This window comes from Mus pahari, chromosome 3 (genome assembly GCF_900095145.1).
Source record: "Mus pahari chromosome 3, PAHARI_EIJ_v1.1, whole genome shotgun sequence".
NCBI lineage: Eukaryota > Metazoa > Chordata > Mammalia > Rodentia > Muridae > Mus > Mus pahari.
In genome coordinates this window covers 37017706-37037879 of record NC_034592.1, presented here as the reverse complement: position 1 = coordinate 37037879, position 20174 = coordinate 37017706, and the positions used below count along the sequence as shown (strand labels likewise).

Below are 20174 nucleotides of genomic sequence, written 5' to 3'. Positions count from 1 at the left end.
CTGTGCTCAAACAAGTGAATGACTACACATGCCTACAAGTTGAGCTTTATATCCTCCTTGAACATCCCTAAAAGAGCAACTTCACAGTGGAGAAGCAGGGTTTTACCTCAACAAGCTGATAATCGGTGATAAATCATATCCACAGTAAGGACCTTTGATGTGATTGAGTAAAAAGTACGTTTTATATCTCTTTCTTCAGTCAATACATGAGAAAAATAGCAAGTTCCAATTCAGAAAAATGTCTGATGAATACTTGTTCAAACTGCTAAGGTTACTGTTTGGACTTCTATAAACTCAGGTTTTGAAACACTTGGTCTCAAGCTGATATCAGTTGTTTTGCAGGGAGGGGTGGTTTAAAAGGTATGGCAATGCTAGAGGAAGTATATTACTGGGGCGGGAGGCGCTTTGGAGTTTTAAAAGCCATCCACCATCCCCAGTGAGCTCTCTGCTTTCTTCTATGGTTCAAGATTCGAAGCCTCGGCTTCTTCTTCAGCCTCTACATTCACTACTTGTTGTCAATCACCCCTTCCCCCCAATTTTGGAGTCTTAGAATGGTAAGCCCAAATAAAAAAATTCCTTCTATAAGTTTGGCCATTGTGTTTAATCACCACAACAGAAAAGTCGTTAATACAGTTATCAAAATCAAAGAAACTTCAAAATTAACTATGAGGTTCTTTTTAAAACACATTAGATAAGCTATATGCTATTAGTGATATATACATTATATAATGTATGTATGTTTGCCAAGCCTATTAAGAGTCTAATGTTGTCGCAGAGCTGGGGGAAAAAAAAAAAAAGCTGTCCTCACAAACAATAGTTCTTGACAAACAGTTGTCATGCAAACAACAGAAGACAGAATCTTCTGGAAGCTGTAAGAAAGTCCCAAGGGAGGATAGAGAATCTGTTGAAGGGAGTTGAAGAGTCAGCTTGGCAGTTAAGAACAAGCTCGGAGGATCCAGCTTCAACTCCCAGCGCCCACATGGCAGCTCACAACTCCACTCCTAGCATATATATGAACACATATATATGCAAAAACTATAAACAAAAATAATTTTTAAAATTTAAAAACAGCAACAAAAACCTGTCAACGGTACCAAAGAGTCAATGAAGCAAAGACTCAGCCAAGAGCAGTCCCGAGTCCTGTAAATATTTCCCAACTTGGTCCCGCCCCGCCTTGGATCCACACCCACCAGTTTACCCAATGAAAGACTAGCTCTCCTTCTGGAGTCCAAGATCATCCTCTACTCGAAGATCGACCCACGGCATCATCGATGGGCTCGGAGGCAACTACTCAGGCCTGGGCGTCAGCAGCGCCTCGGCCTGGACCGCGGTAGACGCCATCTTGCCGGTGGACGGGGTGAGGGCCCGGGCGCGGAGGCCGCGCGGTGACAGTGGTACGGATGGTCCCCACCCGCGGTCTCTTCTGCACACTCACGGGTGACCGTGCCCCTGCCGGCGGTCTTGCCCCCCGTCGGTCCACCTCTACCCTGGGCGCTTCCGCCCGCTCCCCACTCAGCTCCGCCCGAGCCTGCGCTCGGAGCTCGGCCCTGCCCGAGTGTCCCCCGGCTCCCCCCGGGGACGCGGGGCCCGAGACCCGGCTTTGGGGAGGGGACACGGCGATGCTGCCTGGCCTGAGCCTCTGTCGGGACAGCTTGGCCTGTCACTAGCCTGTCTTGTTTTTGCTCTCTCCCAGGGATTCTTTGCAGTGGGGCAAGACTTTGCGTCCGCCTTCTTCACTAGAGATGGCCCATGTAAGTCACTCTTAGAGTAAACTTGGTAGGAAATGGAGGGACGAGTTTATGATGACGTTGGCATAATGGTCGCCTTGATGTATCGGCCGTGGCGGGGAGCAGAGGGTGTGAAATTAGGTTTTTATGCTTTGAAATTAGTTGAGCACGTTCTATTAAATTCTGGTGCGTTTGTTTCGCCAATTTAATATTTTCATATTTTATACTCATATAATCCAATTCAGCGCAGGCATCCTTTCAACAAATTTTAAAAGTGATTCCAGTCAATATTTAGAATGTTTTGAGCCCTTGAGCTTCGGTTAGGCTGAAGTTTTGAAGTTAGTAGTATAGTAAGTGACTTTACAATTTCTACGAAAGTTCTTATTCACGCTCACAGACTTGACTGTATACTGTGCCCAGATACTGTGCACATCCTACCTTACATAGTTCATAAGTAAAGGACATAAGAAGTAAGACTTTTAATAGAAGTAATACATGACAGGGGCAGGAAAGAGGGCTAAGCTCTTAGGACCACAGGCTGCTGTTGCCAAGGACCCAAGCTCAATTCTTAACTCCCTTATATAAGGCTGGTCACAACCTTCTGTAACTCCAGTTCTGGGGGACCAATGCCCACTTCTGGGCCACATCAGACCCAGGTACACATCCATACTTTAAGACAAAACACTTTTTAAGCAGCACATAATAGTTGTTTGAAAGCTTGAAGAAGGTATTGAGAGAGATACCTGCAAGAGAGAATTGGAGTTTCGGATCACCTAATGGGAAAAATGTTTACCTTGAGTTTTGAGAGATGAGTGGAATGTAGTCATCATTTACATTAGAAGATCAGACGTTGTATACAAAACAACAACAACAACAAAACGTTTCCCCCTGAGTTGTTTAAATATTGGGGTGTCATTTCTGTCCACCTGAATGTAAGATGTGTGTTTAAATATTAGGGTGTCATTTCTGTCCATCTGAATGTAAGATGTGTGAGGGACATAATACAGGAGGTAAAGATGGATTGGGAGATAAAGGAATATTCAGGAAACTTGAATGCTTTACTCAGTAATTTAACTTCAGTCAAGTTGTAATTTAACGAGAGCTGTAGTAGAAAAATTAATGTAGAAACAGTTAATTGAGGTGGCATTCCTGTTGCAGAGTGTTGTGATTGTAGAGAAAAGTCCTAAGAGGAGACCAGTCTGAGCTGAGTTTTAAGGTGAATTCTTATCAACCTGCCCTGAAGGGACGTGATATGAAGAGGCCTAGGAGGGAAGTTAGGTGAATGCTAACATTTGTACTTTGTTTGAAATGAAGACAGTAGGATGGGTTTAACAAAAGATAGCAGTTCTTTGTTAGAATGACGTTTATACTAAGTTTAAATGTTACCATTTAGATGTGCATACATAAGGGTTTTGTGTTGTCTTATATGTGTTGTACATTCTAAGTAGATGTTAGTAGTGAAATATGCATATACATGTCTTTAATAACATCATGAGTTTTTTAAAAGTCCATATTTAGCATCTAGACAAACTGAACTTGTCACTCTTCTGGATATACCTATTTCAAACTTTAGCCTCTTTTTCCTGAAACTTAAAAACTTTTAATAAAATTTCCCAAGTTACATGATTCTCAGTGAAGGTACAGGCCTGCTTTCCTGTAAAGTCAGAAGACACTGCAGCTGAGTTAGTGTGCTCAGATGACACTAGTTATCTACACATGGCTGTAACTGAAGACCCCTTTTTTCACGTGAAAGACACACTTCTGTGTGCCTAAGCATTGAAACATGGGCATTCATAACTGTGTGGTAACTCACTCCAGATAACCCAGGCCAGGTGATGTCAGTATTTCTTGGATGTAAGTGGCCAGCTGGCAAATAAGCTAAGGAGATAGGCTAATGCTGATGTGGTGGTATGAGAGCAGTTGTAGGCAGTACATAAGTGAGTGACTATGCCTGTGGTATGGAGAAACATTAGTTCCCATCAGCTGTATTGAGAAATCATCTGACAACTTGTACGTTAAATATTCTGACCTAAGGATTCTGCTAGAACCTGTCCATGCATATTTCCATCTTACATGTAAGATCGGAAAGTACAATACAAAGATATGCCAAAATTGAGGAAAGTGAGCATTGCCACCAAACTAAGAGGAAATAATAAAGAAATAATAGCTTGGTGATGATTAGCACAGTCTGCAGCAGGAAAGGAAAGGCTCGAAAAGGAAACATTTAGGTCCAAGGATAAATTCTCAACTCTACGGTTTAAGGATCTTATTGGTTGTCCTACATTTTAGTATTTATTAAATAAGGTAGTATTTATAGATTCACTCTGTGACCTTTATTGGAAAAAACACATTTATCCCAAAATAATGTTTGTTCTTTTTGTGATGTGACCTAAGGTGAATCTGAAGGAAAGTGTTTATCTGCGAGAGAGTGATTACAGGAACTGTGGCAAGCCAAGTAGGCCGTAGGCAACCCAGGGGAAAGCCAAGGGTCAAGGGATTTTTAATTTAAAATACAGAAGGTTGCATCATTTGCTGGATTGGTTTTTGCCCTGTGGATCAAACCCAGGTAGCATCAGTCCAAAGTTGAACAGGCAGTTATTGGCTAGGCAACCCCATAAAAGTGTTTGACTAATTTGCAGAAGCAAAACTACAGTGGCCTTTGTTCGAGGTTATGGTTTGGATAGTCATTCTGTGACAATTCATTTGATATTCTCAGAGACCTCCCTACATCTCAGCATGGCCTCCTTGATTGGGGTTGGCATATGTGCCCCCCCTTTTGATCCTGACAGCTATCAGAAGTGTTTTGGTTTTAATTGTAAGTACACATATTGTTTGTCACATAGTGGGTATTCCACAGCAGTAGTAAAGTATTTTGTTTTGTTTTAAAAAAATACAACACAATGGGATGAATTAACTTACTGCATAAACATGAGAACCTAAATTTGAGTTTGCACCTGTGTAAAAGTCCAGATATGGCTACATGTTTCTAACACCAGCACTATGGAAGAGATGACAGGAAGTTCACTGGGGGGACTTGATGACCGCCATAATATCTCCAGGCTCAGTGAGAGACTATCTGAAGCAATCAAAAAGTGGAGAGTGATAGAATAGGACTCCTGCTGTTCCCGTTAGCCTTCTGAGTATACCCAAGCACATACCTGTGCAATCATACACATATATGCACATACATGTGTCTACACACATACAAAGATAAAACAATATGAAGGTTTGTCAGAATTTATTATTTATAGCCAAAAACTGTCAATTTCTCTGTTATTATTAGGTGCTCTGTAACAGAGCCAGACTGGTTTCCTATCTCCCAGGATTTTGTTCTTTAGTGAAAAGAGTCATCAATCCAAAAGCCTTTTCAACTGCAGGATCTTCAGGTTCTGATGAGTCTCATGTGGCCACTGCACCTCCAGATATATGTAAGTAAAAGATTTATAGCTTTTATTATATATATATATACACACACACACACACACAAACAAACACTTGTTTAAAAACTTTATGTTGTGCTTTCTCTACTAGTTTTTCTTGGAGTTTTATAATTTTTTTAAACTTTTGTTCCATTGAAAATAAAGTTCTGCCTAGATATATCAGAAAGATAAGATATTACAAAAATACATTATAATAATGTTCCTTACAGGATTATATGCCAGTAAACATATTACAATTGAAATATTATGAGTTAAAAGTCCATTGATCTCTAGAATATCATAGTTTGGTACATAGTGTACTGTGTATTTCCTAAAGGTATCACATGACTAAGAGCTACATCTCACTACCTAATGACAATAGAGAGATCATTGTATAGTCTGTTGCTACCTGAAGAAAAATGTCAAAATTCAATGTTAAATGCATATTGTATTTATACTGTCAAATACTAAATTGAGCCATTGGAAGTCCAGTACTATCTACACTTGGTTCCAAAACTTCTGGTTGTTTTTTTAAGATTTTATTTTTATTTTTAATTCTGTATGGAAGTGGGTCTGAATGTGGGTGTGTGCATGTGAGGGCAAGTGCTAGCAGAGGCCAGAAGAGTGTTTAGTCCTCTGGAACTGGAGTTACAGGCAGTTGTGGGCAGCCCCACTTGAGTCCTGGAACTAAATTTAGCATTTCTTAGACTAGGTATGCACTCTTAATTGCTAAGTCATCTTATCAGTCCTAAAACTTATTTCATGAACTTAGTTTCTGTCATCTGACATACAGTCTTCCTGAACCAGGTCTTTTGATTCTGTTATCTGTGTTACTAATTACAATTCTTTGCTAAATCTTGTCAATGAAGCAAGCATTTTGTATGTTTATTATATATTTGTTGAGTAATTTACCTGCCATTTTCAGCAACTCTTTTAGTCTGTTATTTGCATCACTATCATACTAATCATTTTAAGGAATTTTAATTATGGTACTTTGATAAATATTCTTTATTATTTCTCTCAGCAATAGTTTCTAAATTATGAGTCATTGTCCAAGGCTGTTTAAAAAGGATGTGTAGTGATTAGAAAAATTTTAAAAGTTATACATTTCATACTTCAAAATGTGTAAGTCATGCTAAAAAACCAAAGGCTTTTAGAAGCTTAACCTAATGTGTCCCAAAAGTTTTAAACATAGAGTTCGTGTTCCTTCAAAAACCTTACTATAATTTAAGATCACCAGGGCATTTAAAGCGCTACAGCTTCCCTGGTTTTGATTTTTGTTGTTTTTAACAGCTCCCCAGTTTCTATTACCTGAAGACTAAGCATATATGACCAACCCGTGTTCCCCTCAGGCTCTCGAACAGTATGGCCTGATGAAACTATGGGACCCTTTGGACCTCAGGACCAGAGATTCCAGCTTCCTGGGAATATAGGCTTCGATTGTCACCTCAATGGGACTGCCTCACAGAAGAAAAGCCGGGCCCATAAAACTTTGCCTGATGTTCTAGCAGAGCCTCTTTCAACTGAAAGACACGAGTTTGTGATGGCCCAGTATGTAAATGAGTTTCAGGTGGGTTGCTAATACTGCTGCTCTCATTAATGCTGCGCTACTTTCCTATTACTTAATACATTTATTGAGAAGGTGAAAAAAACAAGGTATAAAAAAGTAGAAATAAAAGCAACTTAAGCAGCCTTTACCAGGCACCGTCCGGTTTACATGCTGAAGTTAATCTCTCTCAAATAGTTCTTCCATACACATTCCTAGTAACTGCTTACTCCAAATATGACTGCTGAATTATTCTCTGTATTGCTAAAGACTAAAATTCTAGTCATCCTAAGATTACTTACGGAGCAGTCATGATGGCACATGCCTGTAATTCCAGTAGGAGGAAGATCTGTGTAGGTTCAAAACTAGCCTGACCTACATTGTGTATTCAGGACACCTGGGGCAATTTTTTTTTTTTTCAACTTAACAAGAAAGCAATATAAATATTTGACTTTACGGGGGAAGAAAAGAAAAAATAAATCTAAAGGATTAGGGGAGGGTTTTTGTTTTTGTTATTTTCCTTTTGGAGTGTGCGTGTGTGTGTGTGTGTGTGTGTGTGTGTGTGTGTGTACGTACTTGAACATGTCCAAGTGTCTGTGCAGGCATACTTGCTCAAGAGGGCATGAGTGGAGACTAAAGTTGATACAGGGGTATCTCCCTTAGTTGCTTCTCCACCTTACTCTTTGAGGCCGAGCCTGTCACTGTTTCAGAGCTTTCTGTTTTGGCAAGGCTGGCCAGCAAGGCTTCCAACATCAGACACAGGTGTATGTGCCTCCATGCCTAGTACTGCAGGTGGATGCTGACAATCCAAGCTCAGATCCTCGTGTTTACTTCCTGAGCCCTGGGTTATAATTATGTAGCTGGAGTTCTCGTTTTTATTGTTTGTTTGTTTGTTGTAGCTTTTTCAAGAGAGAGTTTCTGTGTGTGACAGTCTTGACTGTCCTGGAACTCACTTTGTAGATCAGGTTGGCCTGTAATTCACAGAGTTTCACCTGCCCTTGCCTCCCAAGTGCTGGTGTTAAAGGCATGTGCCACCATGCCCAGCTCACCATTATTCTTGGAAATAGAAGGCTACATACATTTCAGAGTTTTGGTCAATCTCTTAAGATAAAACATTGCTACATAGTTTAACTAGAGGGTTTTTTGGTTGGTTGGTTCAGTTTTAGTAATGAGTTTTTGTTTGTTTTTAAAGATTTATTTTTAATTATGTGGTATATATGTCTGTGTTTGGTATGTGCACATGAGTACAGGTGCCCATGTAGACAAGAGGCATCAGATCCTCTGGAGCTGGAGTTGCGGGTGCTTGTGAGCTGCCTGAAATAGACATTAGGAACTGAACTCGGGACGCCTGCAAGAGCAATCATGTTCTTAACTATTGAACCATTTGGCAGCCCCTGCTGGGACAGATTTTTAAATAAACCTATATTATTTGGTCACTAGTCTCTCAAAGTATGCATTGTATTGGATGCTGGGACACTGGGGTGTCGCTGGCTTCCTGGATCTTTGTATCAGATGATTCTTACTCAGTCCTCTCATTTCTTTGTTCTTCCTCTTCTTACCAAATACTTGATCTTTCCCTCATATTCTGTTCTTAATCTTCCCATTTAAGTTATTCTTTAGTCACTAGTTCATTGGCATTTTTAACTCCTAAATTTATAATTCCTAAGTCAGTATTATTTCTGACCTCCACCCAGTGGGTGTCTCTATTTGACTATCTGGTAAGTCCCAGATTTTGTGTTTAATACTGAAGCGGTCCTTTTATCCCCTTAAAGTTTGTCTTTATTCCTGTCTAACCAGTCATGTGAATGGTATAGCCATCCTTCCTCTATCTTAAGATAAATATAAGACAATTTATAGTATAACTTATATTTAATTAATTATACAATTAATATATTTGTGTGGTTATATATAATTTATATATTAATATTAATATGTGTATTTTATTTATTATAGGACTGTCCTTGCCTCCCATTTCTAGTATGTCCCCACAAATACTGTCAGAATCACATTGTTCCATTCTGTGAATTTAATCCTAACTTACTGTCCTTTCAACTTTGTCAGACTTCAAGACCTGTTTCTTTTACTTGCATTTTTAGGGACGTTATATTACAGCATAAGGCACTAGGGAAAGAGAATAAATCTAGGTTTTAGTGTTGGCTGTAGCACTTAGTTTGAGACTTTGAAAAGTCATTTAATCTTTCTGAGCCTTTGTTTCCTTACATGAAAAGTGAAAACAGTAGCAGCAGTAATGGACTTGCAGTCTTCCGTTTTGTTACACTGCTTTCCTCCTGAATTGCTGATCTGTATTCTACCTAAACACCCACATCTGTGGCTGCTTTTTCAGATTTTCCTGAATCCTGCTAGCAAAGCAGTTTCCTCCCACACTCCATCCCTAGAAGCTTTAATACCGTAGCAACGTCATGCTGAACTGCAGTTATTATAAATGCTGCTTTTCTTCTGCTACATCTACTATATTTGAGAGTAAAAGCTGAACTTAAAATATATTTTATTTTTTAAGTACTGTCTACTCCTCTCAAAGGGCCTAATATATTATAAGATATGGCTAAACTTCAACTGGGTAGTTATCTCAATGCTTTCTGTAGCCAAAGCTGTATGATTCAACTTATTTTTTGAATTAGCATCATCCCAATTTTACAGTAATTCAATGTCACCTAAATATCACAAAAGGTAGCACTGTAACGTTTTTGTTACAGCATTTCAGACTTTTTCTTAAATTCTGTTCCTATCAAATGCCAGAATATCAGAGAAATATTTAATATTTAAATAAAGTTAAATTCTTAAGAAACATGGTATGATAGTCAAACTCAAAATTTTCCTTTCATCCTTGCCCTTGTTCCCACAGGATAGTGATACACCTGTTGAACAAGAAATTAACAGTGCAGAAACTTACTTTGAAAGTGCCAAAGTTGAGTGTGCAATCCAGACATGTCCAGAACTGCTGCGGAGAGGTATCGTACTTTTTATAGTGAAATGCAAAATGTGTATTAGATAATGGTGGTAATGTCTTCATATGCTTCGTGAGGGACTCCGAGTACTTGGAAGGCCATGTGCTGATATTTAATGTCTGGATAGAAATGATTGCTTGATCTTTCACATCTGAACTCACACTCAGTAATACAGGAATAATAAGATTTATAGTAACTTTTCCCTTAGACTTCATGTTTCTACTCTTGTAACTATGATCTTTATAAGTTTATATATAATATGCAAAGAAGAATCTTTGCGAATTTCATACAATGAGTTTTGATTCTATTCATCTCCATTCCTCTCTGCTCTTGAGGGTCTCCTACCACCTAGCTGAACTGTTCCCAGTCCGCCATACTCCATATCTTTCTCTTTTTAAAAAATAAAATATGGAGTCCATGTGGTGCTGCCAAGATCATGCTCAGCCTACCAGGAGCCACATCCTTAAAGAAAACTGCATCATCTTCCCCTAGATGCTGTCAACTGTCCATAGCTCCTCAGCTAGGGGTAGGAACTAGTGACCCTCTCTCTGCTTCATGCTGGAATGTTAATAGTGCAAGTCTTCTGCATAGCTTCTCTGAGTTCATAAGTACAGAAGGTCCTGTCGTGTGCCATCCTTCCTTAATTCTGGAAGCTGGTGTGGTATAGATGGCCCATTGGTGGCTGTATATTCAGTCACTTATTCTCTGAACTTTGGCCAATGGTCAGAAAACTTAATAATAAGTTCATTTGAACATGATGGTAAAAGCAAACCAGCATGGTGTAGCTTAACCCTCAGAGTTGTTCGTTTCCCTATCTCAGCTCATCCAGTAAAGCTGCATTCATTTCACGATTCAAAAGCAGCAGACGCATGTGCTTGTAGATCTGCCTTAGCAGAATGTAACTTAATTTCATCTGAGGAAGTTATTCTAGAGACTACAGCTCTTTGTGTAAAGCTAATTGTTTTCTTCTTGGGATTTATATTATTGTTTTTAGATTTTGAGTCACTTTTTCCAGAAGTAGCTAATAGCAAACTGATGATCCTGACTGTAACCCAGAAAACTGAAAATGACATGACTGTCTGGAGTGAAGAGGTGGAGGTTGAGAGAGAGGTGCTCTTGGAGAAGGTAATTCGTCAGTGTCCTTGTAATGTTGTCATACTCAAATGCCACCACACCAGTCGAGGGGACACATGATTGGGAAAATCCCTCTTATATGAATGAATAATACACATTGAGGTTACTTTAGATTTAGACTGCTGTCCTGCTATAGAGTCAGCAGGTTTTGTGTTTGTTTTTTTTTTTTTAAGAATTATGTATTTTATACACACACATATTTTATGTCTCTATCTTCAGACACCCCAGAAGAGTGCATCTGACCCCATTACAGATGGTTGTGAGCCACCATGTGGTTGCTGGGAATTGAACTCAGGACCTCTGGAAGAACAGTCAGTGCTCTTAACTCGCTGAGCCATCTCTCCAGCCCCTTTAGCCTGTGTTTTTGTTTTGTTTTGTTTTTGTTTTTTGGTTTGGTTTGGTTTGGGTTTTTTTGTTTGTTTTTTGTTTTTTAACCTGCCTTTAAGAGAACAATATAGTAACAACCTTACTTGACTTGGATTTCCCATGTAATCAACTTTCACAACCGAAACTACTGCGTAGCTGTAATCTTATGTACTCATTCATGCCCTAACCCAGAGTAATAAATGTGTATATTTGTGTTGTGGTAATCATGTGCTGAAAGGAGCCAACAGTTTGGAAGAAACTTTACACAATAAGTAACCACCATAAATGCTAGAAACAGCACATGGATATTATTTGATAAGTGAATATTGGCTTTTCTGATTTATTCTAGGGCAGAAGGAATCTGACTTAAACTCTTGTAAAACTCTGCTAAAGGTTTCTGTAAAGTATCCTTCATTCCTTCCCCATGTAATGCTTTTCTGTGCCATCAAGTAAATATAGAGCAAAAGCCCTTTGTGGGATACATGGACATGGGGACAGATAAGACAAAACAGAATTCATGCAGGAACAGATTCAGACTCATGGAGCTAACAGATTTATAGATAAGCCAGAAACCAACAACTCCAGGGAGACAAATAAAGAATTGAAATCCAGACTCTGTTAAACCGCCCAAAGAGGAAGTCTGATTTCCTTTCCTTAACCCAACACCAATACCGCTTGCATTAGAGTTTGTCTTTTCTGGTCTTTATTTGTTCTGTGAAGTATTTCAAACACTGAGGAAATAGCACCATTTTTTCAAGGGAAAAAAATGCTACTTTCAGGGGCTGCAGAGATGGCTCAGCAATCAAGAGCACTTGCTGCTCTTCCAGAGGACATGGGTTTGATACCCACTACCCACATGGTGACGTGTAACTATAGTTCCAGGGGATCCAATGCCTCTTATGGCTTTCATAAGCACCATGCATGCATATTGCCCACAGACATACATCCAGGCAAAATAGCCATACTCATGACTTAAGTAAATAGTTTTTCCAATGCCTCCTTTCTTAATATTCTTGAAACATTTAGTTCCATTCATTACTTTTCTAAATTTTTCTAAAACATATTACTCTAATACTCTGTCCCTCTTCTGCATTTCCCCTATTCATTCTGTAACATATCAAGTAAATATCGAGAAGCAACCCAATTACCTCTAAGGAACAAGTAATAACCCTGAGCAGTGTGGCAGGATACCACAATGTATGCATTTTTTTCCCTGCCCTTTGCTTTTAACCTAAAGATATGTTTTGATACCTTTTTATACCAGTATATGTAGATATATTTTATTTCTTATAAAATATGCATTGTATTATGATTAAGTTAAAATTTTGAAGTTATTTTAAGACTTCTTTTGTGATTTATAAATTGAAAATCCAACTTTGCTGTTACTGGCACAGCTGTGGAAATCATTGTTACATCCATTTTTATGAACACTAATCTCCATAGACTCCTAGATATAAGATGGCTGAATTACTGTCATTTTAAATTTTGATAGATGCTTATGATATGCCTACCCCAGAAATTAACTTAATATTTATGCTATGACCTAGCTTATCTTCTACCTTAACATTCTTTATCAATCAGATAAAATGTTCAGATAGTTACTTATATACATATGTATTTAATAATTTAAAACTATATAGTAATTACCTTAAAATTGAAGATTGGTAATACGAATTTTTCTGTAGGACAAGAGAGAGTATTCCTCTGTGTGATAGATTAAGAATGACTCATTTGAGTGCCTTAGCTTGCTCCAGTTGAAAAATCCCCTTACTGGTTTCCATGCAAGACAGTGTTAGGCATTTATTACTTATTAGGGTTTTCAATTATTAAATGCTTCTTTTCATTTGTGATAATATATTAAAGTTTACATGATCAGCACAATTTTATGGTAATAACATGTTACTCAAATGTACCACATAGAGCTTACTGATACATGTCATAGTGTTTTAACAGATGTAAGCATATTTGTTATATCCTAATTTAAATGGAATTATATAGAGGCATACAACATTCAGGCTGGTGTGATAGCCTGCACCTTTGATCCCAGCACTCAGGAGTCAGAGACACATGGATCTCTAGGAGTTTGTTGCTAGCTTGGTCTATATAGTGAGTTCTAGAATAGCCAGGAAAACACAGTGAGAGAGACCTTATCTAAAAACAGACCTACTTTCAGATTTAAGAGAATAAAAGTAGGCAATATTAACAGACATTTATATATTAAAAGCTTAATAAATGCATAGTTCTTGTCACATAGTGAGCTGCTTTAGAGCTCATTCTTCTGACCTAATTTAGTATTGACTCCAGTATAGTTCAGATTCCTGGGACAAGTGTGGACTTTGACTTGTACAAGCTAAGTTTCTGTGGGAAAACATTTTAATTAAAGTATGTTAATGAGTTTGGTGGAACCACTTGTAACATATTCTCCATATCCAATTCTGATTTTTTCCACCAGATGTCAGTGTTTGCTTTTGATGAATAGAAATCATAAGACATTTGCTGGTGCTTGTAATGAGATTCTTTTAGTTAACTTTTATACATGCTTGACTATATTGTTTTGTTCTTTTTAGTTTTTAGGAATGACTTTTTTCACTAAGTTGGAATATGGTATAAGGACTTACGTTTAAGACATACAAAGATAATGAAATAGAGCAACAGCCATTAACGTTGAGTGTGGCTGATCATTCAGCATTATTTAATATATATCACCAGATTACAAGTGAATATGGAGAGAAAAATTAGTGTAGGTGCTATGCCTGTGTAGGAGTCACTCAATTTTTTAAAACATGTAAAAAAATAAATGATAATAAATGTAATTCTGAAAAAGAAAAACTTGTGGCAAGTAAACTTACAGTTTGGGTAAAGTGACTTAGTAGTGGTACAGCCCTCAGAAGACGAAGTTAGGGACCTCACTCAGCCATCTTCTCAGGCAGCATTTATCGACAGAGAGCAGACAACGCTATGATGGTAGCGCTAAGTTTGCCTTACTGAGCATGCAGTAATCAGTTGGCAGCCTGTGAGTGAACGGTACTCAGCTTTGTGTTATAAAACTTAGTCCTAAGTGAGGCTGGCTCTTATGTTAAACTGAGAGTCAAAATAGGAAAGCAAGTCAAAGTCCAGGTTCCTTACATAACTACCTTTTTTAGTCTCTAGTGCAGATCAAGTGCTGATTGAAAGCTGAAAAGAAGACTTTGGCAGTGTAGAGAGAGGGCCTGAAGAAGGTGGAAGCAGAGCAAGGAGCAGACTGGCTCAGAGTTACTTCTTAACAGGGTCAGAGTAGGGAGGACTTGGTTATCGTGCTGGCTCAGGTATACAAGGCCCCTTCTTATTGGTTGCTGTCCGTCTTCTGGCTGTTTTTGAAAACTGCTGTTGTAGTATTTATAAGCCAATGATAGAGCTGAGTTTATGTCAGCAGCACATTTATCAGTTATCACTAATACTCCAGAATAGCTGTTGTTATAAACAAAGTTATGTGAATATGGTCTCTTTCAAAAATTTTTTTATACCTTTAGCCTTTTGTTTAAAGGAAGTTTTTTCTTTGATGTATGCTGATTGCAAGCATCACTGGTGTTGCACAGTGGGGTCATTATTAAGGAAAATAATGGTTAGTTTTCACAGTTACTGGGCTACCTCCACAGTCAAGTTGATAATCAGGACAGTTACTAAGTGTCTGACAGGTAAATAGCATCTGTATGGATGCAGTGGACCAAGAGATTGTTCATATCCCAGGCAGGTTGGCCAGGTGCTGTGCGATTTTATAACACCACTCAGCATGGCTTGACATTTAAAACCTACAAATTATTTAATCATTTCTAACATTTCTAGATTAGTGTGTTTTGAGGGCAGTTGACCACAGATAAAAAAATATAGAAAATAAATCCTTAGATGGGGGACTTGTGTACTATAGGTATCTTGGACAATCTGTCTCAGCTATAAGCTCTGCCTTACACTGTTAAAACAGCCATAGACATTAAATAAATGAACAGATGTGGCTGTGTCAGTAAAATGACTTATCCAAACAGGCAGTGAGCTTGACTTGCTCTGGGACTATAATTTGCTAGTGTTTGGTATAGAATATATTCTTCATTCCTGAGTCTTGGCCATTAGAGTCAGTGTCAGCTAAAATGCCAGAAGTGCTGTGTCTCTTCACTCTTGATGGACCAGAAATCCATGTTCCCCAGCCTGTGTGATCCCTGTAAATTACCTTCAGTTCTCAAGTTTCAAATGGGTATTTGCTAGGCCTGCTAGAATAATCTTGCCTCTCACTTACTCAGCTCAGCTTTTTGCTGAACAACCAGAGCATCTCTCAGGAGCCTGGCATGTGCCTACCTCTTTGCACTAGTCTGACAGACAAATTGCAGGTGTTTCAGCAGTCCAAAATTCTTTTTTTTTTTTTTTTTTTTCCTCCTAAACTCGGTGACATCACCACTTTGTTTGGATTCCACTCTGTCCTAGTTTACTTTCTGCTGCTGCAATTAACACCAAACCCAGCTTGGGGAGAAGAGTTTAATTGGTTTACATGTCCTGATCACAGGTGATCACTGAGGGAAGTCAGGGCAGGGATTTAAAGCAGGAACTGAAGCAGACGCCGTGGAGAAACACTGTTTGCTGGCTTGCTTTCCAAGTCTTGTACAGCCTGTGTATATAACCCCAAGACCAGCTGTGTAGGGAGGGGTAGGACCATCCATAATAGGCTGGATCCTCCTGTGTATATCTTTAATCAAGAAAATGCCCCACAAACTTGCCTACAGGCTAATCTGTTAGAGACATTTTCTCATTCTCCCAGAAGACCCTTGTGTGTGTCAAGTTGACCAAAACTGGTATGCACTTCATGGTTTTAAATATGTTAGAGATGAAGGTAGACATTTGCTCTCATTTTCTCAAAGACCAGGACTTTTGAAGCGTAAGAATAGTTGCCTTGCATATTTTGATCAGTTCATAGCTTTCAACAGGATATAGATAGAGTTTTGGTCTCTCTGTTTCAACTGGAATTTAAAGACATGCCCTTGGGTTTTAGACATTGTGCTTTTTTGTCAGTAGGATTGTCTAGACTTCAGCTTTTTACTACTTACAGTTCTGGTTGGCAAGTACACCATAGAAATCAAGATAGTAAGATAGATCAAAATCATGATCTGTACATGGGGTATTCACATGAATACACAGCATCTATAAGTTCATTCCTCTGCTCCAACTACCTGTGTATTCAGATTTTGTTGTTTTGTTTTATGTAATATGATAGTGATGTATTCTAGGGCCTTGGGTAAACTCAGTGATTGAACTATGTCACAGTCCTATTTTAATTGGTTTTTAATAACCTTTTCAGAAATATTTTGTGACTATATGGGTGGATAGATACATTTGAAGGACACAATAATTGAATCTTTACAACTTCATTTATTTATGGGTGTTTTGGCTACAGTTATATCTGTGCCTGGTGCCCATAGAAGCCAGAAGAGAAAGTCAGATTCGCTAGAACTGGCATGTTTGTCATTGTAAGCTGACATGCAGGAGCTAAGAATCAAATCCAGGTCTTCTAGAAGACCAGCCCTTAACCACAGGACCGTCTCTCTAGCCCTGTTTCACAACCTCTAATAACCAGTAGATAGGTGAGCTTTTGTTTTTATCTTTTTGCTTATCTATTTTGTGATTTTCAAATTTGAACTTTAGGACATGAGTTAGTAGTACAGAGCTGATTTAGATATACTTTGTAAAGAAATAAATAAAAGAAATTTGAAGAAAAGTACAACATTTAGGTTTTATTATAGAGGTTAAACTTGTATATTAACCATGTTTTGAAGTCGTGAAAATCTGACTGTAAACAGTCTTAATTTGTCTTTTTTTATTAATCCGACAGTCTTTTGTTTCTTGAAGCAAAAGATAGTCATTTATCATTTTAAGAACTATAAACCAATCTAAGGGCTGCTGGGCTGAGCGCTGACTCCCCGTTTTCCTCCTGTAGTTCATCAGTGGTGCTAAGGAAATTTGCTATGCTCTTCGGGCTGAAGGATACTGGGCTGACTTCATTGACCCATCATCTGGTGTGGCAGTAAGTAAATATATTTTGAAAGCTATATTATATGGAGTAGATACAGTTCTTATTATAAAATTATAACTGTCCTATTGGTCAAAAAAGCAAAAACAAAACAAAAAATCCATTTAGACTTTTTCACAACACAAAATATTATCCAAAGAAGTAGGATTATTATTATAAGTCCATTGGTTTCAGTATTCTAGGAGGCACATACAGCACTGTTTTTGTTAATGATATATATAATATATGTTTATTCTTTGTAAGCTAAAGCTTAGAAAGTACTGTGGTCTAGTCTAGTTTCTTAAAAGGCCAAAGTATTTTGAAATTAAGAAAATAATAAAGTGCAAAAAATTAGAGAAGTAACTTTTTGGAAGTTTTTATATAGTCGTGACCACATACTTCAGTCACTTCAATTTTAAGATAGAAATACATACTTTCTGCTTCTCAGTCAAGTACAGTGTCATATAGACTAGAAGACTTTATCTTCCTTTAGTCCCCTTTCATAGAAGAGATGGAGATGAGTCATACATAATTCTTTTAGGTTTCATTCCTCTTTAAAGTGTATATAATGCTATACATTCAACTCTAGGTAGCTTGAAATGTACTAAATGATTCATTTTCCACTTCCAGCATGCATATGGACTTTCTAATGAAAATATTACTTCATTTCTTCTTTCCTCAGTTTTTTGGACCATATACCAACAACACACTTTTTGAAACAGATGAACGGTACCGGCATTTAGGATTCTCTGTTGACGACCTTGGCTGCTGCAAAGTGATCCGTCATAGTCTCTGGGGTACTCACGTGGTTGTAGGAAGTATCTTCACTAACGCAACAGCAGACAGCCCCATCATGAGGAAGCTCAGTGGGAACTAGCAAGTGGCACTGGGGTAACTGCTGTCTGTGATGGGTTGCACTATATAAACACTGTCATGGACAGCAGCTTCTAGAGGACTCTTGGTTTAGGTATTTATTGTATCATTTATGGGCTTACATGGACAGGTGACTTGGGGTTTCAGAATTGCAAATGCTAGTTACTGTTCTGGAGTGCATGTTGAACACATCCATGTTCTGGAAAATGAGGTCATCAACTTGTAACCAGGGTATGTATGTTTTCTTAGGGTTGATTCTCCCCTTTACTGGGAAAACTTTAATTATTTTTTCCAAAAATAAATCATACATTTGTCTATGAAGGCTTGTGGTTTTTACTGCAATAGCTTAAATACTATAGCTATTTAGCATGTTAAAGACACTACAACATTAAACTAAGTTGTTTTTTAGTACCATTGATAATTCTAGATTTACTGAGGACTTTACTCTTCTAATATTTTTTAACTGCTAATCAAACTAGCCCTAGTTTACTATTTTGAAACAATGTTATCAGGAAACAGTAATATTAAAAGTAGTATATCTTTTATGTATAAAGTGTATCAGTTTCATTCTTAGACTATAAATCATTCTTTACCCTGTAGTTGAGACACTTTAATTTGTTTTCAGATGAGTTGGTACCTCAGCTCCAGTCACATCCCTAACTCCATCATTCCAGAAGGCTCTCTCTCTTGCTCTGCAGAGCTTATTACACTGTTATAAAGTCTAAATGAATCATCTTTTGTCATTGAGGCTTCTGCCAATAAATGACCTGTTGATGATATTATCTGACTAAATGTAAGACCCGGCACAGGAGCATAGCTGTGATTCCTTTATTTATAGAAGTTTGTTCACTCTTAATGGCAAACAAGAGGTCTACTAAGCATCTTTAGGGCTGCAGAATTTATGTTGAAAGGACTTTAGGGTTAACTAATTCTAGTGCTACATTTAATAAGCAAACAGGAATTGTACTCCACATGCTTCAAATTCCTTTTAAAGTTTACTGAAATATATATCTTTAAATTTTTAATTAATACATAACTGAAAATTCAACTGTAGAATGCTACACTTCAAACAAGTTCTCTCGCTTCAAGTTTAAAGCATGTTTGTCTTTCTTGGCCTTCCATCACTTTCAATACCAACTGAATTTTCATACTTAAACAGAAATATTTTTCTTTTAGGGCTGATTCTGCTATTGCTTCAAGTAAAGTGTACCCACCACTGAACTGCTTACACTTTGAGGGGATAAGTCTTTATTTGGGAGCCTATCCAATACAGTGTATAGTTTGGTTAGCATCACCCTGGCCTCTGATTACTTAGAGTTGCAAACCCCTGATGGGAACAAAATGTTTCCAAACATAGCAATATTGTATTAAGGGACAGCTTTCATTTTGAAGTCAGAGATAGCCAAACATAACATATTTATCTGACAGCTCTGTACGCACTTGAGAACCTTATACCGCAACTCCAGCTGTATAGTTGGCTTATCCTAAGATAGCATTTCATAATCTGCAGCCGGGCGTGGTGGCTCACACCGTTAATCCCAGCACTCGGGAGGCAGAGGCAGGTGGATTTCTGAGTTCAAGGATTTGCCTCCACAATCACAGATACTTTCATTAACCCAAGGGGGTTTGAGCATCAGTGTTTTGTTTTAGCTTTCAGCTTTCTGGGCATGAGGGTTGAGCCATTGCTGTGTTCTAAAATACAGCAGTCGTGGGTAAAAGGGGTATAAGGAAGTAAGAGGAGAATGCTATGGATTGACTGTATTAAGACAAATACAAAATGAGATTTCTAGGATTTTACGTTACGAATGACCTTATCACATCCAAACCAGTTCAGGACTTCTATAATACTTTGCTCTTTTCTCTTCCCCTGTATTGGATAGTAATTGGTTAACTGCACACTATTTTGAGCTTTATCTTTTCTTATTTTTATAATGCATAGGCCTTGATTAACACCATATAATTTTGCTCTATATAAAAAACAATTTTTTGAGGTTTTGGTTGGTCTTAAATTTTACTTCTCAGATCTGGGAAATAAAACTCAATTTTGTACTAAGACAGTACTAAACTCCCTTCCCTCACGGTTGGATTTTTTTAAACTTTAATAAGTTATCTGTC

General features: G+C 38.0%; 1 protein-coding gene across 2 annotated transcripts; it reads left to right on the top strand.

Annotated features, from left to right (window-relative positions):
* The first annotated feature begins 1230 nt into the window (after window positions 1–1230).
* On the top strand, window positions 1231–18380 carry Mmadhc (metabolism of cobalamin associated D). 2 transcript variants are annotated; one of them, XM_021193552.1, is made up of 8 exons: window positions 1231–1394; window positions 1694–1751; window positions 5011–5155; window positions 6499–6716; window positions 9556–9661; window positions 10653–10783; window positions 17115–17201; window positions 17869–18380. In XM_021193552.1, exons 2-8 carry the CDS (start codon window positions 1743–1745, stop codon window positions 18061–18063), a joined length of 891 nt encoding a protein of 296 aa, XP_021049211.1. In that variant the 5' UTR covers window positions 1231–1394; window positions 1694–1742; the 3' UTR covers window positions 18064–18380. The 2 variants fall into 2 exon arrangements, with proteins under 2 accessions (XP_021049211.1, XP_029392630.1); XM_029536770.1 differs by having other exon boundaries at window positions 1340–1357.
* The last annotated feature ends 1794 nt before the right edge of the window (window positions 18381–20174 follow it).

Bases quoted from the DNA above. Each gene is read 5' to 3' on its own strand.
- Mmadhc (XM_021193552.1), top strand. The intron at 5,156-6,498 runs GTAAGTAAAAGA...TGTTCCCCTCAG, and splicing joins CACTGCACCTCCAGATATAT to GCTCTCGAACAGTATGGCCT. The intron at 6,717-9,555 runs GTGGGTTGCTAA...TTGTTCCCACAG, and splicing joins AGTATGTAAATGAGTTTCAG to GATAGTGATACACCTGTTGA.